The 17262-nt window shown below is 58.1% G+C and overlaps 1 protein-coding gene across 2 annotated transcripts; it reads right to left on the bottom strand.

Annotated features, from left to right (window-relative positions):
* Window positions 1-1155: 1155 nt before the first annotated feature.
* ANKRD52 (ankyrin repeat domain 52) lies at window positions 1156-16425 on the bottom strand. 2 transcript variants are annotated; one of them, XM_035002383.1, is made up of 28 exons: window positions 16303-16425; window positions 15898-15981; window positions 15347-15425; window positions 15059-15129; window positions 13802-14002; window positions 13162-13249; window positions 12878-13020; window positions 12380-12592; window positions 12020-12098; window positions 11599-11713; window positions 11333-11415; window positions 11106-11223; window positions 10846-10914; window positions 10567-10707; window positions 10410-10490; window positions 8924-9035; window positions 8657-8728; window positions 8165-8366; window positions 7812-7899; window positions 7618-7735; window positions 6798-7017; window positions 6508-6595; window positions 6313-6396; window positions 6056-6201; window positions 5747-5829; window positions 5455-5576; window positions 5183-5274; window positions 1156-4739 (listed from the first exon to the last, which is right to left on the bottom strand). In XM_035002383.1, the coding sequence occupies exons 1-28, from the start codon at window positions 16327-16329 to the stop codon at window positions 4489-4491; spliced, it is 3270 nt and encodes a 1089-aa protein (XP_034858274.1). In that variant the 5' UTR covers window positions 16330-16425; the 3' UTR covers window positions 1156-4488. The 2 variants fall into 2 exon arrangements, with proteins under 2 accessions (XP_034858274.1, XP_034858275.1); XM_035002384.1 differs by having other exon boundaries at window positions 5455-5537.
* Window positions 16426-17262: the final 837 nt, after the last annotated feature.

Here is a 17262-nt window from a genome sequence, read left to right as displayed (position 1 = left end):
CCCTAGCCCTTCCCAAACCCCTACCAAACCCACTGCAGCCAGAACCCACCCCCACCCCCCCGAAACACACACATACAAAGCTGAGCTATCCAGGAATACAGGGGAACAAGGAGATTGTCCGGGACAGGAGCGGAGGCAGTCGGGGGAGAAAGGACTGGAAGCAGAGACCCCACCCTGGTGTGGGGGTAAGACTGGCACAACAGCTACTTTAGTGCAATTGGAGAGGGTGCCCAGAGTGAGGGATGGAGATGGGAGGGGAAGGCTCTCCCCGACTTCCCTGGAGCGGGGCAAAGCCAGGCTCCCCAGGGAAAGGGCCTAGCAGGAGCGAGCGAGGGCCAAGGGCAGATGCTCTCGTCACCCGCCACCCCCTGCCCTCCCAAATGCAGTGACAGTGTCCCCCTCACACCTAAGTGGGCAACAGCAGCCTCGGAGTCAGTACCTTCAAGTAATTCATAGAACAGACCCTCCCCACCCCAGCTTCCTCCCATCTCTGGGATTTGGTCGCTTCTCTAGGGTTGGGTCGGGGGAGGAGGGAGTTCCCAGGTCAGGCCCTTCCCTCTCCACCTCCCTCTTCCCAGACCACTGGGCTTGGTCCTCAAAGATTCCTTGCCTCCGCCCCTTGCCCAACCTGGGTCAAGGCCACGGAGGGCTGGAGCCACCACAATTCGAAGGGAAGGGGCTGCCTTTGCTCCTTATCCCTCCTTCTTAAAAGGTAGGGTTCAAACTAGGCGGGATGGGGCCCCATACTGGTTTGCCCCAGGAGGAGGGCTTCTGGGCTAGGGTCTGTAAGGCTATTTTCCTTTGCGGTGGGAAGGGGAGGTGGGGATGAACACGGGGTGTGGGGAGAGGGGGAGAAATGGCGGAGAGGGACGGAGGAAGGGGCCTCTCTGCTGGAGCGCAGTCGCTGGAGTCATCCGGACAAAGAAACACTCCTGTGCACAAGACACAGAGTGGGCCTGCTCCCAGCCCCTCCAGCCAGGGCCCACCCTCACCTCTCGGGGTCCCTTCCAAGACCCCAGAGGAGGTTTCAGGGGTACAGCTGCAGAACCGTTCACTCTGGCCCCACGCCCCCCACCCCACCTCCAGCCTCTCCTCCCCTTCTAGGTCCGGGGAGTAAGAAGGTGCTCGGGTGGGCAGACAGCGGTGGAAACAGTATTGAGTTTTCCTTTGGTTACATATTGAAGGCAAAGGTGAGCTGGACTTACAGTCAAAACGGATAGGGATGAGGAAGGAAGAGGGGCCATGCTGGGGTTGGAGAGGGAGGTAGGCCCTCCTCAGCCCCTCCACCCCAAGGAACACATGTCTAAGTGGGGTGGCAGTCCCTCAGTCTCATCTCTCCCACCCCCCACAGCACCAAACAGAAGGAGAAGCCCCCTCCCCCAGGGGCTGCTCCCCACCCCAACCTGGGCTGTACATTCAGTGGTTTTCAGCAGTCCTATGGCTCAGGGGGCCACAGCGGGGGAGGTGGCCCGTCAGTCTCAGTTGGACAGTGGCAGTGACCCGGGTCTGTTGGCCCATCCTGGGACCCACAGTTTGTGCCATTTGTTTTTCTGAAGGATAGTACACAACCCTACCAAAGCCACCGCCCAATCAGAAACGTCTCCCCAAAAATCAGAAACTAAAAACTGGCTCTTTTCAACTCGCCCTCTGATTCACAAGCCTGTTTCCCTGTCTCCTATGTAGCCCTCGCTCTGTCTCCTTTGCTGGGACCTGGGGCTGCTCCCAGGGTCCTCATGTAAAATAGGCCTTTTCTCAAAAGTGCTTATTACTTGAAGCAAGTGCTTTAGAGCTGCGGTGGGGAGAGGGGGAGGGAAGAGGGAGGGCGAAGGGAAGGAGGTGTTTCCTCCCCACCCTACCCCCTTAAGATTGGGGGGCATTCTGCCTGTTTTATTTCTCCACACCCGTTTAAGTCAAAGAGGTTTAAAAAAAAAAAAAATCTTAACATTAAAATAAATATGCAGTGGCCATGAGAATGGTCAAAACACTTCAAAAAACACTAGGGGCTGGGGAGCCCGGGGTGGGGTGTGGGATTTCCTTTGGCATAAGGAGAGGAGGCTGCGCATCCTCCACGCCCCCTCACAGCCACACGAGGAGGGCCGAGGATCCCCCCGGCCTACCCCAGCACTGCTGACCATGTGCTGAAGGGGCAGCAGGGGAAGAGGCAGCCACCAGAAATCTCATCTAGCAAAACAATGGGGCTCCTGACAAATACTCAGGTTCTTCCTGTCATCGCCAAACATCGCCTGATAAAGGAGAACACGACTGATACCCCGAGAGTCTTCTCTGGAGGACCCACCGCTCTGCTCCCCCTGCCCCCCATCACCTAATTCCCAGCACCAAAATGAGAGGGAGGGGATGGAATGGGAAGATTTCAGGAGAGCGAGCTGAAGTTAGGGGCAAGCTTTGCAGAACCAGCAGGGTTGGGGGCGGGGGGCTGCAGCCCTTAAGAGAGGTCACATTGATTGTCGTATAGGGGAGGACAGGGCGTGAAGGGAGGTGGGCAAGAGGGGCGTCGCAAGGCCCTTTGGCTTTGAAAACAAACCTAAAAACTAAAAGCTGCACAATCCTTCTCACCAATAATGGTCATTTGGAAGCTTTGAAATGGTTTAGGAACTGAGGGTTGGGGGAAGCAAGACACAGACAGACGGGATAGAGAGAGACCATAACAAAAAAAATAAGGACTTGGACAAACACCCCAGGCTTCAGGGAACCAGCATGAGGTATGGTTAAGGGTATCTGGTAGGGAGGGAGGGGTCCCTGGGATGCCCCCCCTCTCCCCTCAGCCCCTCCTTGGCGAAGGCGGCAAGACTTGCAGGGGACACAACTGAAAAGTGGGTGAGGTCGTGAACAAAGCAAGCGTGGGTGGGGGAAGGAGACTGAGGGCTCCCCCAGGCGGGGCGGAACCCTGTACTGTGTAAACGAAGCCTGTCCAGTTCTCAGGGGACAATACTGATGGCAGCCAAACTGGGCAAGGATGCACTGTGGGGGTGGAGGGGGCATGACCTCTATTCAAGTTCTGTGTCTTGGCCCCTGGCTGAGGTATTGAGTGTGAGGAAGGGAACACTGGGCTATGGGAGTGGATCCAACTGTCCAGGAGGCTTAGCTGGGAGATGGATGGACAGGGCGTTGGAAGGGACCAGGGCCAAATTCAATGCTACATTTAGAGAGAAAACTGCCCCCTCCTCACTCTGGCCCAGTTTGGCTTTTGGGGATCTTCTCAGTGCAGCCCCTAGCTCAATCCCATCTCTCCCCGCGGCCGGGAGGACAGGGACCAAGCCTCAGCGTGTGTATTCATCGCTCCCTAGGTCAGAGCTTCATCCTCACACCGGAGGGGAAGCTGGGGTCCCGAGTAGCCACGGTCCCTAGTCTGCCCTGCCCCTCCCACCATCTTTGGCTTCAGATCAGGAGTGACTGGGGGCAGTGGGTACTCTTGGACATAACGGACAGTGGGGGCACAGAGGAACTATGGGTTTGGGGGGGGGCACAGGAGGAAGAACATGGTCCTTCCCTCCCCACACATGCAAACACATGCCTGAAACACACAGGACATACTGGGGCTGTGGTTTTGAAATGGGCAGGAAATTAATTTGTTTCTTCCCCTAAAGGATAAAATGCTTACTTAAAAATTCATGACAAGCCTCAAAGTTAAGGGAGAGGGGAGCCAGGGAGGGAATGGCCACAGGCTCTGCCCTCCCAAAAGAAGTTAAAAGAAAGAAGCAAGGTTAAAGTGCGTGGTTAGGGGGCCAGGCCGGGGGTGGAAGGGAGTCAGGGAGGAGGAGCAGGCTGTGGGGGCAGAACCAGCCCTTGATTTGCATATGAGGAGCCAGGGAGAGTGCAGGATCGGGGCCCAGGTACAGTAGTTGCCGCTTCAAGTGTTCTGCATTTGAACTTGAGGGGTGACGGGTACAGAAGTGGGGGAAAGCTCCAGGCCCCAGTGCTAAATACCCTCCCCCCTCATCCACTAGCTGCCCCTGAAGGGGGAGGGGACACCCCCAGAGTGCTCACACAGTACCAGAAATTAAGGCTTCTCACTGCTGCGGGGATGGAGGGGCCAGCCGAGCAGGGAGGCAGTGATGGGTATGGAAGAAGAGGAGGGATCTGCCTGGCAGTAGGGGCAGGCGGAGGGGGACGCAGAGAGGAGAGGCAAAGGGAGGGGAGGGGGGGGGAGTTGGCAGCAGAAAGGGGGAACTGAGAGATGGGGTAAAAGAGAGGGTAGCCAGGCATTTAGCAATCATTTGGGGACACTTGGCAGAAGGGGTTGCCCTGGGGGTGCCAAGGGCCTGGGGTGCTCCCTGTCAGTCCCAGACCCCTGCCAGGCCAGGATGGTGTGGCAAAGGGGTGAGCAGCTGCTCCCCAGTGCTTCCCCCCCCCTCCGTCCCCCCCACCCAGTCGTGTTCTCCTTTAAAGTGCCCTAAATGTATAGACTTTTTCTAAATAAATAGAATAAGGTATCAAGCCACCGGCAGGGGGAGGGACACTGAAGGGGGGCTACTCCGAGTAGCAGCCGTCTAACCCGATGGCGCCGTGCCGCTCCTGGCTGTAGGGGCAGGAGGCCCCGTGGGGCAGGGCGCCACAGCCACCCACCGTCTTGGCCGCCGCAATGCCGCAGTTCTTGAGCAGGCTGAAGCTGAAAGGACTGACGGCGTCCTTGGGTGGGAAAGGCTTCATGGTGGAGAGGATCAAGGCCAGGCAGTCTGCCACATCTTTGTTGGGGGCGCAGGCCAGCGCTGGGGTGTGACCTGCAGGGCAGAGGGGGAGAACTGAGGCACGGGGTCCTGCATCCCCAGGTCCCCACCCACTTTCCCCCAGGCCCTGAGCTCTCATCTGAGGAGGGGAGCCGAGGCAGACAAGCACCCAGCGCCGTCAGAATCCAAGGTTGACCAGGGCCAGGCGGGGGGTGGTGACAGGCAGACTGTCAGAGTGTGGGGTAAAGGGCAGAGCACAGGGGACACAAGGCTGGGAGGCTGAGGTGTGTGGGAGGTCTTCCTGAGGAGCCTGCTGGCTCCACCTAGTTCTGTCAGACTGCCCTCAGAGACTAGCGTATTGGTATTGGGTCCCTGCTCTGAAGAGTTCCCCTGGGGAAAAAAAAACCCCAGTTTATAGCAAGGTTAAGAAGTCACCTCCTGAAGAATGTCCCTGACCCCAAACCCGGGAGAGGCGGGGGGCTCTGGACCCCACCCACCTTCTTCATCCACAGCCAGCACTGTGGCCCCACGACTCAGCAGGGCCTGCACCACAGAAGCTAGACCGTTCCGGGCAGCAATGTGGAGTGGCCTTGGAAGAAAGGAAAAAGGAGCGAGAAGTCAGCGGGGTCCGCTGCCCTTCCACACCCAGCCGGAGTAGCACGAGTGCTGAACAAATACTCTGAGTTCCAGAGAACCCCTGGAAGGCAGGTGGCTCTTTCCTCACCCACCTGCCTCCCCCAGCCAGGAGCCCCCTTCCCCAGGCACTCACATCTGCAGCGCACTGTTGGTAGCATTGATAAGGCCAAGGTCTTGGGTTTCTGCCAGGATCATGAGGGCACATTTCTCATGGCCCTGAGGGAGAGGAACAGAGATGGAGTGGAAGCAGACAGGCTGCAGAGCGGGAGTTGGGGAAGGGGGAAGGGAGGACAAAGAGCTGCACAGGCTGGACAATGCCGATGGCCACTCCAGTCCACCCTCCAGCTGGGCAGCCACCCCCCCGCCCCGCCCCCGTCAAGCCCTGCTCCTTGTGCGGCCCTCGCCACCACCGATCCAGACCATACCTTGCTACAAGCCAAGTGGAGGGCAGTGTTCTTGTTCTCATCCAGCACAGTAAGGTCTGCCTTCCCTCGATACAGCAGAAATTCTGCAAGAGAGAGGGGGAGGAGGACTAACGCCTGCCGTCCAGGGCAGCAATCCTCACGGCTGCTGGCCCTCCCGCCTGCGTACACTTTGCAGGCCACCTGCAGAGGATGAGCTGTCCAAAGACATGCCTCCTGCTTCCTGAGCCCCGCCACGGGCAGGGCTGCCCCATCCTGCAGAGACCCAAGGGGAGAGGGCAGCCCCCGCCCCCACGGCCGGCCCCTACACACCCACAGCAGCGGTCTGGCCGTTCTCGGCCGCCGTCATGAGCGCGGTGCGGCCAGTGTGGTCCGTGGCGTTCACCTCGGCTTCATGCTGCAGCAGCAGCCGGAGCCCAGATACGTTGTCCGCGAAGGCAGCGGCGTGAAGGGGGGTCCTGGCGGGAGGGGCGGGGTGTCAGGGCAGAGTGAAAAGGGAAAGCTTGTTCGCCTGAGCGGAAAGAGGCCGGAGGCCATCGAGCCTTCTCCCTAAGCCTTCCGCCACTCACCGTCCTTTGGCATCGCGGCTGTTCACAATCTTGGCACCCAGAGCTCCCAGCAGCATCTCTGTGGTGCTGTCCTGGTTATTAATTCTGGGGGAAGAGAAAGGGTCAGCAGGAAGAACAAGGGGAACGGAATGCCTGTCCTAAGCCCCAGTCACAGACAGACCCTCAGGCGGGGCTGAGGCGGAGGAAGGGACTTACACTGCACAGTGCAAAGGAGTGAAGGGGTTTCCCTCCAGGTATGAAAACGGGCTGTGTTCAAGTAACAACTCCAGACAATCTTCATGTCCTGAGCAGGAGAAAGGAAGAGCAGGGGCGGGGAGAGGGACAATGACCACCTCTGTCCGGTGCCATCTCTGGACACTCCACTTCCAGAGCCAGCTTGACCCGGGTCCCTCCCTCACACCCACGGGGCCTCAGTCTCTGTTCTGCTCTGCCCTCCCCCACGCCGCACCCCCACTCCCGCGCCCACCAAGGCCCCAGGCCCGCACCAGTGTAGGAGGCCCAGTGCATGGGCGAGTATCCACTGTAATCCACGCCAGCATCCAGGGGGTCCGTGGAGAGGGCGGCCTGCAGCAGGGTCCGCAGCACGGCAGTGTGGCCGCAGGCTGAGGCCAGGTGAATGGGGGTGCGGCCCTTGAAGTCTCGGCACAGCACAAATGCATCGTGGTCCAGCAGGGCGGCCAGGCAGTCCTCGCAGCCAGTCACTGCCTGTGGGTGACGCGATGGTGTGAGGGAGGGTGCAGGGCCACTCCCTGCCCAACGGCCAGTCGCCGGAGCTCCCCCCAGAATGAGAACCATTTCCAGGGCGCCCATCCTCATCTTTACAATGACTCTGAGTGTTAGTAATCAGCATCTCCTGCCTCCATCCTCTCTATGCCAACAGACAACCAGAATGGCAAGAGCTGATTCTGGCACTGTGGAGTAGGGGACAAATGGCAGTGTTGGAGGACTAAGGGATCGAAGCATCCCCTGGGGATGAGGAGGAGACAGCTTGAGGCCAGGTGATGGTGGAGAAGGCCTGAGACAGTGGCATCATTAGCCAGTGGGCCAGGATAAGGGTCTGGGTATCCTGGAGCAGGGTCTGGGTAGTGAGCATGTGGCTGTATGAGATTACAAAGCAAGGGAATCAGGGAGATCTGCTACGGATGTCAAGTACTCATCCTGGAGCAAACACAGTAAGGCCCAATAAGACCCTGGGCACAAAATACTGGCCCACCTGCTAGACAATCTGCTGTCCTACTGCTGATGGGTCCTGTGCTCCCATGTCCAGGCCTGTCTGTGAGCAGCCCCACCCAGGAGGTCACTCACCCCACGGTGGAGGGCAGTGCGGCCCCGGAGGTCAGCAGCATCAGCTGTGGATCCTTTCTCTAGCAGCAGATGGACACAATCCACGTGGCCATTCATGATGGCCAGCATCAGTGGGGTTCTACAGAGGGGGCAGGAGAAAGGTGAGGGCCCGCAGGGACAGGAAAAGCTGCATCCTGCCCCTGGCCCACACTCACTGTCCATAGGCATCCATGACATCTGTGATGTCAGCTCGTTCCCCACTGTCGATCAGCAAGTGCAGGGAATCAGTGTGGCCAGAGGCAGCTAGGAGTAAAGGGTCTGTGTCAGGGTACGGTCAAGGGGAAGGAGGCAGCCAGGTCAAGCATAAAGGACTCAAGGGTGATGACGGGAAGACCTGGGGGGGCAGGCCGAAGTCTTGGGAGATAGGAAGGCATGAATCAGGACGTGAAGTTTCCATTCTCCTTGCCCTGCTCCACTCCCAACCCTAACCCCATTCAGGAGGGATCTGGGACCAGTCTCCAAGGCCTGGTGTGGCAAGGGGAGGGAAGAGCATGACAGGCGTACTAACCAGCAGCGTGCAGGGGCGTCCACTTGCGTTTGCGCTCCTTGATGAGTGCAGAGGCGCCATGGGCCGTAAGCACCTCCACACACTCAGTAGAGCCTCGCTCAGTGGCCAGGAAGAGCGCGGTCCGGCCCTTGTGGTCCCTTACATCCAGATTCACCAGCGTCTCAGCCAGTGTCTTCAGGGCTTCACAGTGACCATTGTAGGCCTGGAGGCGGGGGGGGGGGGGGGCAGGAAACCAATGAGTACAGCTTGGGACACTGCCCCCACTCTGCTCTTGGGCCCAATGGGGAAACTCCAGCGGCAGTCCTCCCCAGGAGTTCTCGGGCCCCTCAGGCTCTCAACCTGCACCATGCCCACCCCTCCCGAGACCACTGCCTGCTTGCCACATCCCCACAAGAAGGCAGAAGCCAGGACAGAGTCACAGTGCTCCCGCCTGCGTGTGGGCCCGGGGCAGGGAGGGACAAGGAAGGCAGGGGGAAAGGACTGAGGACTCACAGCTAAGTGCAAAGGGCTGACTGGAATGGTGCTCTCCACATCCTCCAGGCAGTTAAAGGACATTTCCAAGAGCTGCAATGGACAGGAAAGTAGGGGCTGAGGTTCTCAAACTCCTAAGATGTTATCCCCCATCCCTCCCCACAGTAATCCCCTAAGCTCCTGGAGCTAGAGACATCTGAGTCAACCACCCCTTGGTTTCAGAATCCACAAAGGTGCCTGCGTGCCCTGCCCCTGCTTCCTCTGCTCCAGGCCAGACCCCACACATACCAGTTCGAGGTTCTGTCTGTTGCCGTAGGCGGCTGCATAGTGCACGGCTGTGTAGCCCTGCCTGTCCCGCAGGGAGGGGTCTGCACCGTTATCCAGTAAGAACTCCAGACAGCTGGGGGACAGGGGCACACTGTGAGGCAGGGACAGGCCCAGCTGGGGAGGAGCCGGTTGTGGGAAGAGCAGAGGACAGGGGCAAGGGAGCCCCTCCAGGCCTCGCTGGCCAACACCCATCCTCTGCTCTACGGAGGCTACCTCCTGCCCATTCGACCCTGGCTCCAGACCTGCCACCTCCTTCACATCACCCCTGAACTACTCTGGCTTCAATGCCTTCCTTTATCCTTGGAATGCTCTCCTAGAGAACCTAGAGCACAATTATCAGTTATCAATCTGCTGATCAACATTTTCTGCCCACCTCTAGACACGATGACGTCCTGCCTTCTCCTTCCGACCCATTTAAAGAAGTCCTACTCATCTCAAACTCGCTCCCAGCCTCCTCCCCTCTATGGGGCCTTCCCCAACTTTCCCTGAGGTGCCTCTTCCTCTGTACTCCCTTGGCACCCTTCTTAGTAGGGTCAGCTTAGAAGTACTAGCAGTAATAGTAATATTTAGCACTTACTACGTGTCAAGCATTGTTCTAAGCACTTCATGTGTATGAAACCATTCAGTCCACATTATGATCCTATGGTCCTATTCTGATTCCTACCATGGTTAAGGAAATTGAGGCACAGAGAGGTTAAGTTATGAAAGGTCACACAGTTGAGTTCCTTCGATTGTAATTATCCTTCTTTAAAAAAAAACGATCCTTTCATTTCGGAACACCTGTAGATTTACAGAAAGACTGTGAAAATAGTCTAGAGTTCCCATGTACTCTGCACCATTCTCTGTGTTGTTAACATCTTATGTTAGAACGCGTAAGTGCCCTTTCATTTACATTTCCCAACAGATTATGAGTTTCAAAGGGCAGAAATTTGGGGTAATTCATCTTTTTTTTTTTTTTTAGAGAGGAAAGGGGGAGGAGCAGCGAGAAAGGAAGAGAGAGATTCTCAAGCAGGCTCCAAGCCCAGCACCGAGCTCGACGCGGGGCTCGATTTCATGACCCTGAGATCCTGACCTGAGCCCCGAATTCAAGAGGCGGATGCTTAACTGACTGAGCCACCCAGGCGCCCCAAGGGTTAATTCATCTTTTACCCTCGGTACCTAGCACAGTACTTAGCACCTAGTAAGGAAATCCTCACTTAATTCTTACGGAATGGAATAGGTAATGGCTTGGAGCGCTTAGCTCTTCTGATCCTCTCAGGAAGACCATCCGTTCCCTGAGGAAGGAAGCGGGTCCCATACTTCTGTTCTGACCACAGTACTCGGTCCGGGACTAAGCTCGCTCCAATCGCCCCGCCAGCGGGCCAGCTGCGAGCCGCGGCGGCGAGCGCCAGGGCCCGAGCGGACACCGCTGGGCAGGCAGAGCCCGGGGCCCGGCCCGGCTACTCACAAGAAGGCCTCCTTCCTGCGGGACTCCTTCAGCGGCTCATCCTCTTCAGCGTCGTGGCTGGCAGGTGAGTGGGCTTCGGCTCTGCAGCACAGACAGTGAGGTCGGGGGAGGCCCGGGGCAGTGAGTGGGGCGGAGAAGCAGAGCGGGGGGCTCTCACCTCCTGTAGGTGTCAGAGGCAGCGGCGTAGTGCAGCGGAGAGCAGCCTTTACAGTCGGCCTCGTTGACGCCCGCGCCCGCCGTCACCAGCGTGACCGCACACTGGTAGCTGCCGTTGGCGGCTGCGTAGTGCAGGGCCGTCCTGCGGCGAAGGCAAGGAGGGTGGGCGGAAGAGCCGGGGCCCCGGAGCTGCTCTGTAATACTGTCCCCGCTTCGTCCCCGCCACCGTCCATCTGTCTTACCCGGCATCCCCCACGCCTGCCCCTGCGTACCGACCCACCTTCCAAACTTGTCTCTCCTCCTCAAGTCAGCTCCACTGCTCAACAGCAAATTAAGACATTCAACGTTCCTAAAAGGAAAGAGGATGAGGGTTAAGAGAGCGAGAGCCTCAAGGAGAGGCCACAGGCACAGGGAGGGGCAGAGGAAGGACGGCGCCGGACAGCCCTTTCCGCTGTGACAGGGGGAGACATCTGGGCAGCAGAGAAGGGCCCACACCCTTGGCCAGATCTCTTCTCAGCGCCTGGGAGGGAGAGAACTTACCCTCCAGAAGCAGCAGCATGAAGACAGGTGCGGCCAAGGTTGTCAGGCGTATTGATGTCAAACCCAGCTGAAAGCACGTGCTCATTGCTGAGTGAAGACACAATGCTGTACAGCTGACCTGCGGGGCCAGAACAGCCACGGATCCCATCTGAGGGCCCTGAGCAGAGTGGGGCGAGGCCCTGACCCGCCTGCACACCTGCCCAACCCCCCAACCGGTCAGCACATACCTGAGGAAAGAAGCTTACGACAACAGTCAGAGAATCCAAAGAGAACAGCTAAGTGCAGAGGGAACATGTCGTGAATGCCGCGCCTGGGGAGAAGTTGAGGCACTCAGTCCTTAGGTCCAGGAGAGACCAGTTATAGACCTCTTTTCTGTGGGCCCCCCAGCAGCCCAGGAGACAGCGAGGTTTGGCAAGCTTCCTTTCGGCGAGCTTCTTTGTGCCTCCATGTTTGACGTGAGCAGCCTGTACAGACCCGAGGGGCCCCGACTCACCGGGCGGTATCCGCGCCATTGGTCATGAGGGTGCTGATGAGCAGCTCGTGTCCGTAGCGAGCAGCCACGTGCAGTGGCGTGTTCCCAAATTTGTCGGCACAATCAATCTCGCTGCCTGAGAGGGGAGACACACGAACTCAGGCCAACCTTAGGCTCCAGACCACTCACACTGGCTAGCTACCGGGGGAGTGCTTGTTACGTGCCATGCCCCAGGCTAAGCTTTCCACAGGTGTTATCTTGTTTGTAAGTCTTAGGGGACGGGCCAGGCAGACCAGGGCCATTTCCACAGGTGCCTTGCTCAGAGCTCCAGGTGCCCATCCTCACTGGAAGGTGGTGTGGGAGGTGGAATCAGGACACAAAGGGGCTTCTAGGGATGAGTTCTCTGGGGGAGAGGAGAGCACAAAGTCTCCCGAGTCCATACCATTCTGGATGAGGATCTGGGAGCGGGTGAAACGACCATGGATGGCAGCCATGTGCAGAGGACTTTTCCCTTCCTTGCTCTGTGAAAATATGGCAAATTTTTTTTTTTTTTTTCCAGTGCAAGGCACTGAGAAGGCCCTGTTCCCCCTTTGAAAGGACACATCTCTGAGGACGGACTGGTCTTGGGGATATCTGCTCAGCCCACACTCTCCTGGGTCCCTGGCAAGGTCTGATCAACCCAGAAAGCAAATGGACAATTCCCCAGAGTTATCCAGAGGGGAAGATATGGTCAGGAACCCCAAAGCCAGGTTTCTCTCCCAGGACTCCCAGAGCCAGGCTGCGGCCTCATCCCTTCAGGCACCTGGTAGTTGACATCAGCCCCGTTATTGACCAACAGCTCCAAGCAGAGAGCGCCATTGGTGGAGACTGCAGCCACATGCAGTGGCGTGAAGCCCTTGTCATTCGGCTGGTTGACATTGGCTCCTGCATTCACCAGCTCAATAGCCACAGCATCCTGGCCCAGGTAGCAGGCGATGTGCAAAGCTGTGTTTCCAAAAGCGTTGGGCTCATCGATCTGGATTTCCAGGGGTGCAGGTAAGGGCATAGGGAGGTATCAGTTTAAATAAAATGGAAGCCGGCACAGATAGGCTAGAGACTCCCAGAATTCCAACAACCGCCCGAGACACCCCAGGTTCCTGACTCAACAGTCTGAGCCTATTCCTTATAGCAAGCATTATTCACCACGTCTCACTGTATCCTGCCGACCTCCCCAAACCACTCCAACCATCCCAGCACGCTTCTGTCTCCGCACACAGACTCTGACCTCCACCTCCCTGCCCGTAGTGCCCGGCCCCCTGACCTCAGCCCCCATCCGGAGCAGGTACTTCACCACTTCAATCTGGCCACTGGCTGCAGCTGTGTGGAGTAGCCCATAGCCCTTGCGGTCCTTGCAGCCGAGGTCAGCGCCCCGTGCCACCAGCAGTTTCAGGACCTCCAAATGCCCTAGGAAGAGCGAGAAGGCTCTCAAGGGGGTGGAGGGTGAACTGAGACCCCAAGCGCCTCTCTCCAAAGGCTGCAACCCCCATCCGTGCCTTAGAAGTCCTAACTGTCAAATTCTTCCTCTTTCCACGAACCCTTTCTCACCTAGAAAAGCTGCCCAGTGCAGAGGCTGCCGCTCCTTTTTGTCACAGACATTCAGGCTGGCTCCCTTGTTCAGGAGCAGATTCACCGTCTGTATCAGGAGATGAAAGACACCTGTTCAGAGCCAGGTTCATGCTTTCAATGTACCTAAGGGCAGAAGCCTCAGTTCCTGAAAAGGCTGAGGCAGCCACATGGCTTTGTTCTTGAACAGAACAATTTGGAGAACTAGAGGGAACAGAGGAAGCAGATAGTAAGAAGGAGATCCCATATAGATTTGGAAGTTTGAAGGAAACTCAAGGGAGTCTCTTCATATGATCTGGTGGTTCTTAAATTCTTTTGAAAAATCTTCTAACACATTTTGAAAAACATGGACACTCGCTCCAGAAAAAGGCATGTACACACACATTTTCCAGGCAACTTCAGACAGTTTACCTTGGACTTCCAAAGTCCAAGTCAAGAATTTCAATCTAACCCAACCATTCCTTTGGTGCTTGGGCCCAAGTGTCTATACAGTCATCCAGGCCGCTGCTCCCCAGACCTGAGGGCCCAGAAGCAGAGGAAGGTGAGTGGGGTGGGGTGGGGTGGGAAGGGAAGGGAAGGAAGGGACAGGACTGGGCTGGGTATGGGCTGGAGCAGTCCTCACCTCTAGATGCCCACTATGCACGGCGTGGTGCAGGGCACTGCGCCCACTCCTGTCAGCCACGTTGAGGCTACTCAACAGGGGTGCCAGAGCCTCAGCACACTTGGTGGCCCGGTTGGCGGCAGCCACGTGCAGCGGGGTCTGCCACAGCTTGTCCCGGGCATTCACATCTGCTGAATGTGCCAGCAGCAGGCCCAGCACCTTCTGTTACGGAGCAGGGGACAGGAGAGAAGCCAGAGGGGAAGGAGGAGGTAAAACAAATAGTGGAGGGAAGAACCAGTCAGCATGGCACATGTAGCCCCATCCCCTCAAGCCCCCAGCACAGAGTCTCTTCTCGTTTTTCCAACATACGTAGCCTCTTAACGCCTCTCAATGCCTACTTCCCATCTTCTGGATCTTCTGAGAGTTTAAAATCTTCCCTACGTTGCTGAGGAAAGCATGGTCCCTTCCTCTTCCTCAAGCCACTCGGTATCACTCCCCAACCCCGACCCTGAAAATCTTCACCCACACATACAGCTCCAACCAAGCAAATCCACATATATAGAGGATCCCAATCCCTCGCTACTTTTCACTAGGAAAAACACACACTCCTGCTACCCTTAATACTCTCCTTCAGTCCTTCCATAGGCACCAAAATCATTTCCATTACTTCAGTAAGCAAACAGATGCTGGTTCCTCTCTAAAACTCAGGCTAAAAGGTCCATCCTAATCACAACCCACCCCATTCCCATTGGCCTTAGTCCCTCCCCCTGGTGGTTGGAGCCAGGGAACTGACGGTCGGTAGAACCAAGAGAGAGGTCTCCTTCCCCGCCTTCCCCGACTCCCCCAGGGTTGATGAACCCAACTGATGAGGCATGTTTGACCTCTGTGTGTCAACTTTCATGCTGCTTGAGGGTCAGGGACGCAACAGATCACTACCCTCAATCCCTCCATCACAAAGTAAGAAATCTCAGTGCGCAGAGGGGGATCAGGCTCCAAGGTGGCCCCCCAGGGACGGATGAGTCACTCAGGCCTGGCAGCAGGGCCCCCTGCAGTCTGCCAGCCCAGTGTTAAGCTCTCCCCTGACGTCACATCAGCTGGCAACACTCAGCCCCCCTTACCAGCCAGTTCCAGGGGTAGGAGGGAGGGGCCAAGTTCTAGTCTCCTGACCTAGGGGTAGACCAGCTTGTAAGCAGACAGCTGAGGCTCTCCCATCCTTAACTTCCACCTTTAACCAACTCATCCTCTTTGAAAGGGTGAAAGGACAGAAGAGGCCGATACCTCATTTCGGGAAGCAGCAGCGCGATGAAGAGGGGTCAGCCACAGTGTGTCCTTAGCATTGACATTAGCACCTGTGGGGATATAATTTCCTCTTTTGGTGGGAGGTGGACAGCAAGTGGGGAAGGAAGCCAGTAATCAGGCCAAGGAATACAGATAGAGATGAAGGCTCTCCCGGACCAAGTACCAGAGAACAATTCTTAGATATGAAAAAAAAGAAAAGAAAAGAAAAAAGGCTCTTCCCTCAGGTCCCCTCCCTAGGTGCCACACCTTCCAGCTCCCTACTTTCACCTGACATCAGTAGCAACTGGAGGATGGGGACATCGCCTACGTAGGCAGCAGCATGCAATGGGGTCCGCCTCTCTTGGTCCTGGGGAAGGCAGAAAAGGGCAGCAGTTGTGGTGGAGGGTGAACTATCAAGGACCCCAGCCCAAGTCTTAGAGCTCCAGGCCTTTCCCCACCTCTTCCCATAGGTTCTGCAGCCTCCTAAATCCCTATCCTAGGTCAAAACAAGCACCTAGGGAGGGTGGAGTCAGGGAGTCAGGGGGTCAGGGCCAAGGGGCTGTGAGGCAGTCTCCTTCTTCCAGGAGGGGTGGGGGCGCTGCAGACACTGATGGTTCAGAAGAGAACACCGTTTCTGGGCATCCTCAGCTCCACTGGTCTATGCTTCAAGCCTGACCTGCTCTGCATCTCCAAATGTAGAGCAGGCGCCCATCCCTGGGCAGAAAGAGCTGCGGCCTCATCCGAGCCAAGGAGCCACGGAGCCGCCCCACTGGTTGGGAGGGGTCCAGAACACCAGGGCCCAGATTACTGGCTCCCCATCCTCCCTGATCCCAACTCACCAGTACATTGATGTTCTCCTTCTGCGAGAGGAGGGAACGCACTTCCTCCACATCTCGGCTAAAGATGGCCTGGACCAGGGGCGGCTGCAGGAAGAACCGGCGTTCAGAGAGCGGGCCGGAGCGGAACCAGGGGTGGGGGCGAAGGGGGGGACACCCGGTTTGATGAGGGGCGTCGCTGGAGGGGCTCCGCTCTGGGGTCCTGGCTGCAGGGGACTCCCGCGGCACGTTGGCCGGTCGCCAGGCCCCCAAGGACACCGGCTCGGTTGAGGGGAGCACGGCGTGGGGCGGAGCGGGAGCCGCGGGAGCCCCGGGCTCGGGCCCAGCCTAGGCCTCACATCCCCGGGCTCGCGTGGCGGCGGCGCCGGACCCTGGAAGGAGGAAGCGGGCAAGGACAGGAGGGCTGACCTGGTCCGTGATGCTGAGGATCCCCATGGCCCGGCCCGGGCTCCGTCCGCATCGAGCTCCCGGCGGCGGCGGCGGCGGCTCCACCGGGGACACGGGGCGGCCCAGGCGGCGGCTGCGGCGGCGGCTGCGGGGAGAGCGCGGCCCCGCCTACCGGGGGGCGGGCGAGCGGGAGCCCGCAGCGCTCCCTGGCGGCCGTCCTGGGCCGGGCCGCGGGGCGCTTGCCGCGCAGAAGGGCCCGGGCCTGGCGCCCTCCGCCCCGCCCTGGCGCCCGGAGCGGCCCCGGCGCCCCCGACCTCGCGCGCTGGTCCCCCGGCTCCCCGAGCCGGCCGCGCTGTGCTCTCCGCTCCAGTCTGGAGGCTCGGGGGTTTTCTCACAAGACGCAAGCGGCAACTCGGGCCTTGGCCCCGCGGCGCCTCCCACCACCCAGCCCACCACAATGCCTCCGCCGGAGCGGACTCCTCCCGTCTGCGCTTACATACCCCCAAATCCGCCTCAGACTTGGGGAAACAGGGGCGTGGAGATCTGGGGGCTGCGTATGGCAACAGCGCCAGAGAGAAGGAAGACGCGTATCTCCACTGGCGGTGACATGAGTTGGGTAGGAAGGAAACAGCGAAAGTGCTCAAACTGCTGAGAGAAATCCCGAAAAGGACTCCCCAGAGGCAGAAAATCCCCACAAAGAGGCTGGGACAGCTGGCAGCTGAGGAAGGCCCCCAAGGCCAGCACGAGGGGCCCTTCCCGAATTCCTAATTACTCCTTTGCGGGGTTAAGGCGGTAGGGTGGCTACACTTTAAGAGGCTCAATGGCTTCTCCCCAGAAAAGGGTGGGGTGCTTTCCCTCCTCCATTGGCGAGGCCGGAGAGCAGCCAATCAGGCAAGATCTGGATGGAGGTCATCCCAGCCCAGAAAAGGAAAAGAGGGAAGAAAACTGGATATTGAAAACTTAGTGCAATTTATAAAAGGT

The sequence above is a fragment of the Mirounga leonina genome, unplaced genomic scaffold (assembly GCF_011800145.1).
Source record: "Mirounga leonina isolate KUSES-001 unplaced genomic scaffold, KU_Mleo_1.0 Mir_126, whole genome shotgun sequence".
Taxonomy (NCBI): domain Eukaryota; kingdom Metazoa; phylum Chordata; class Mammalia; order Carnivora; family Phocidae; genus Mirounga; species Mirounga leonina.
The sequence above is the reverse complement of the archived record's forward strand: the minus strand, read 5'-3'. Positions and strand labels throughout refer to the sequence as shown.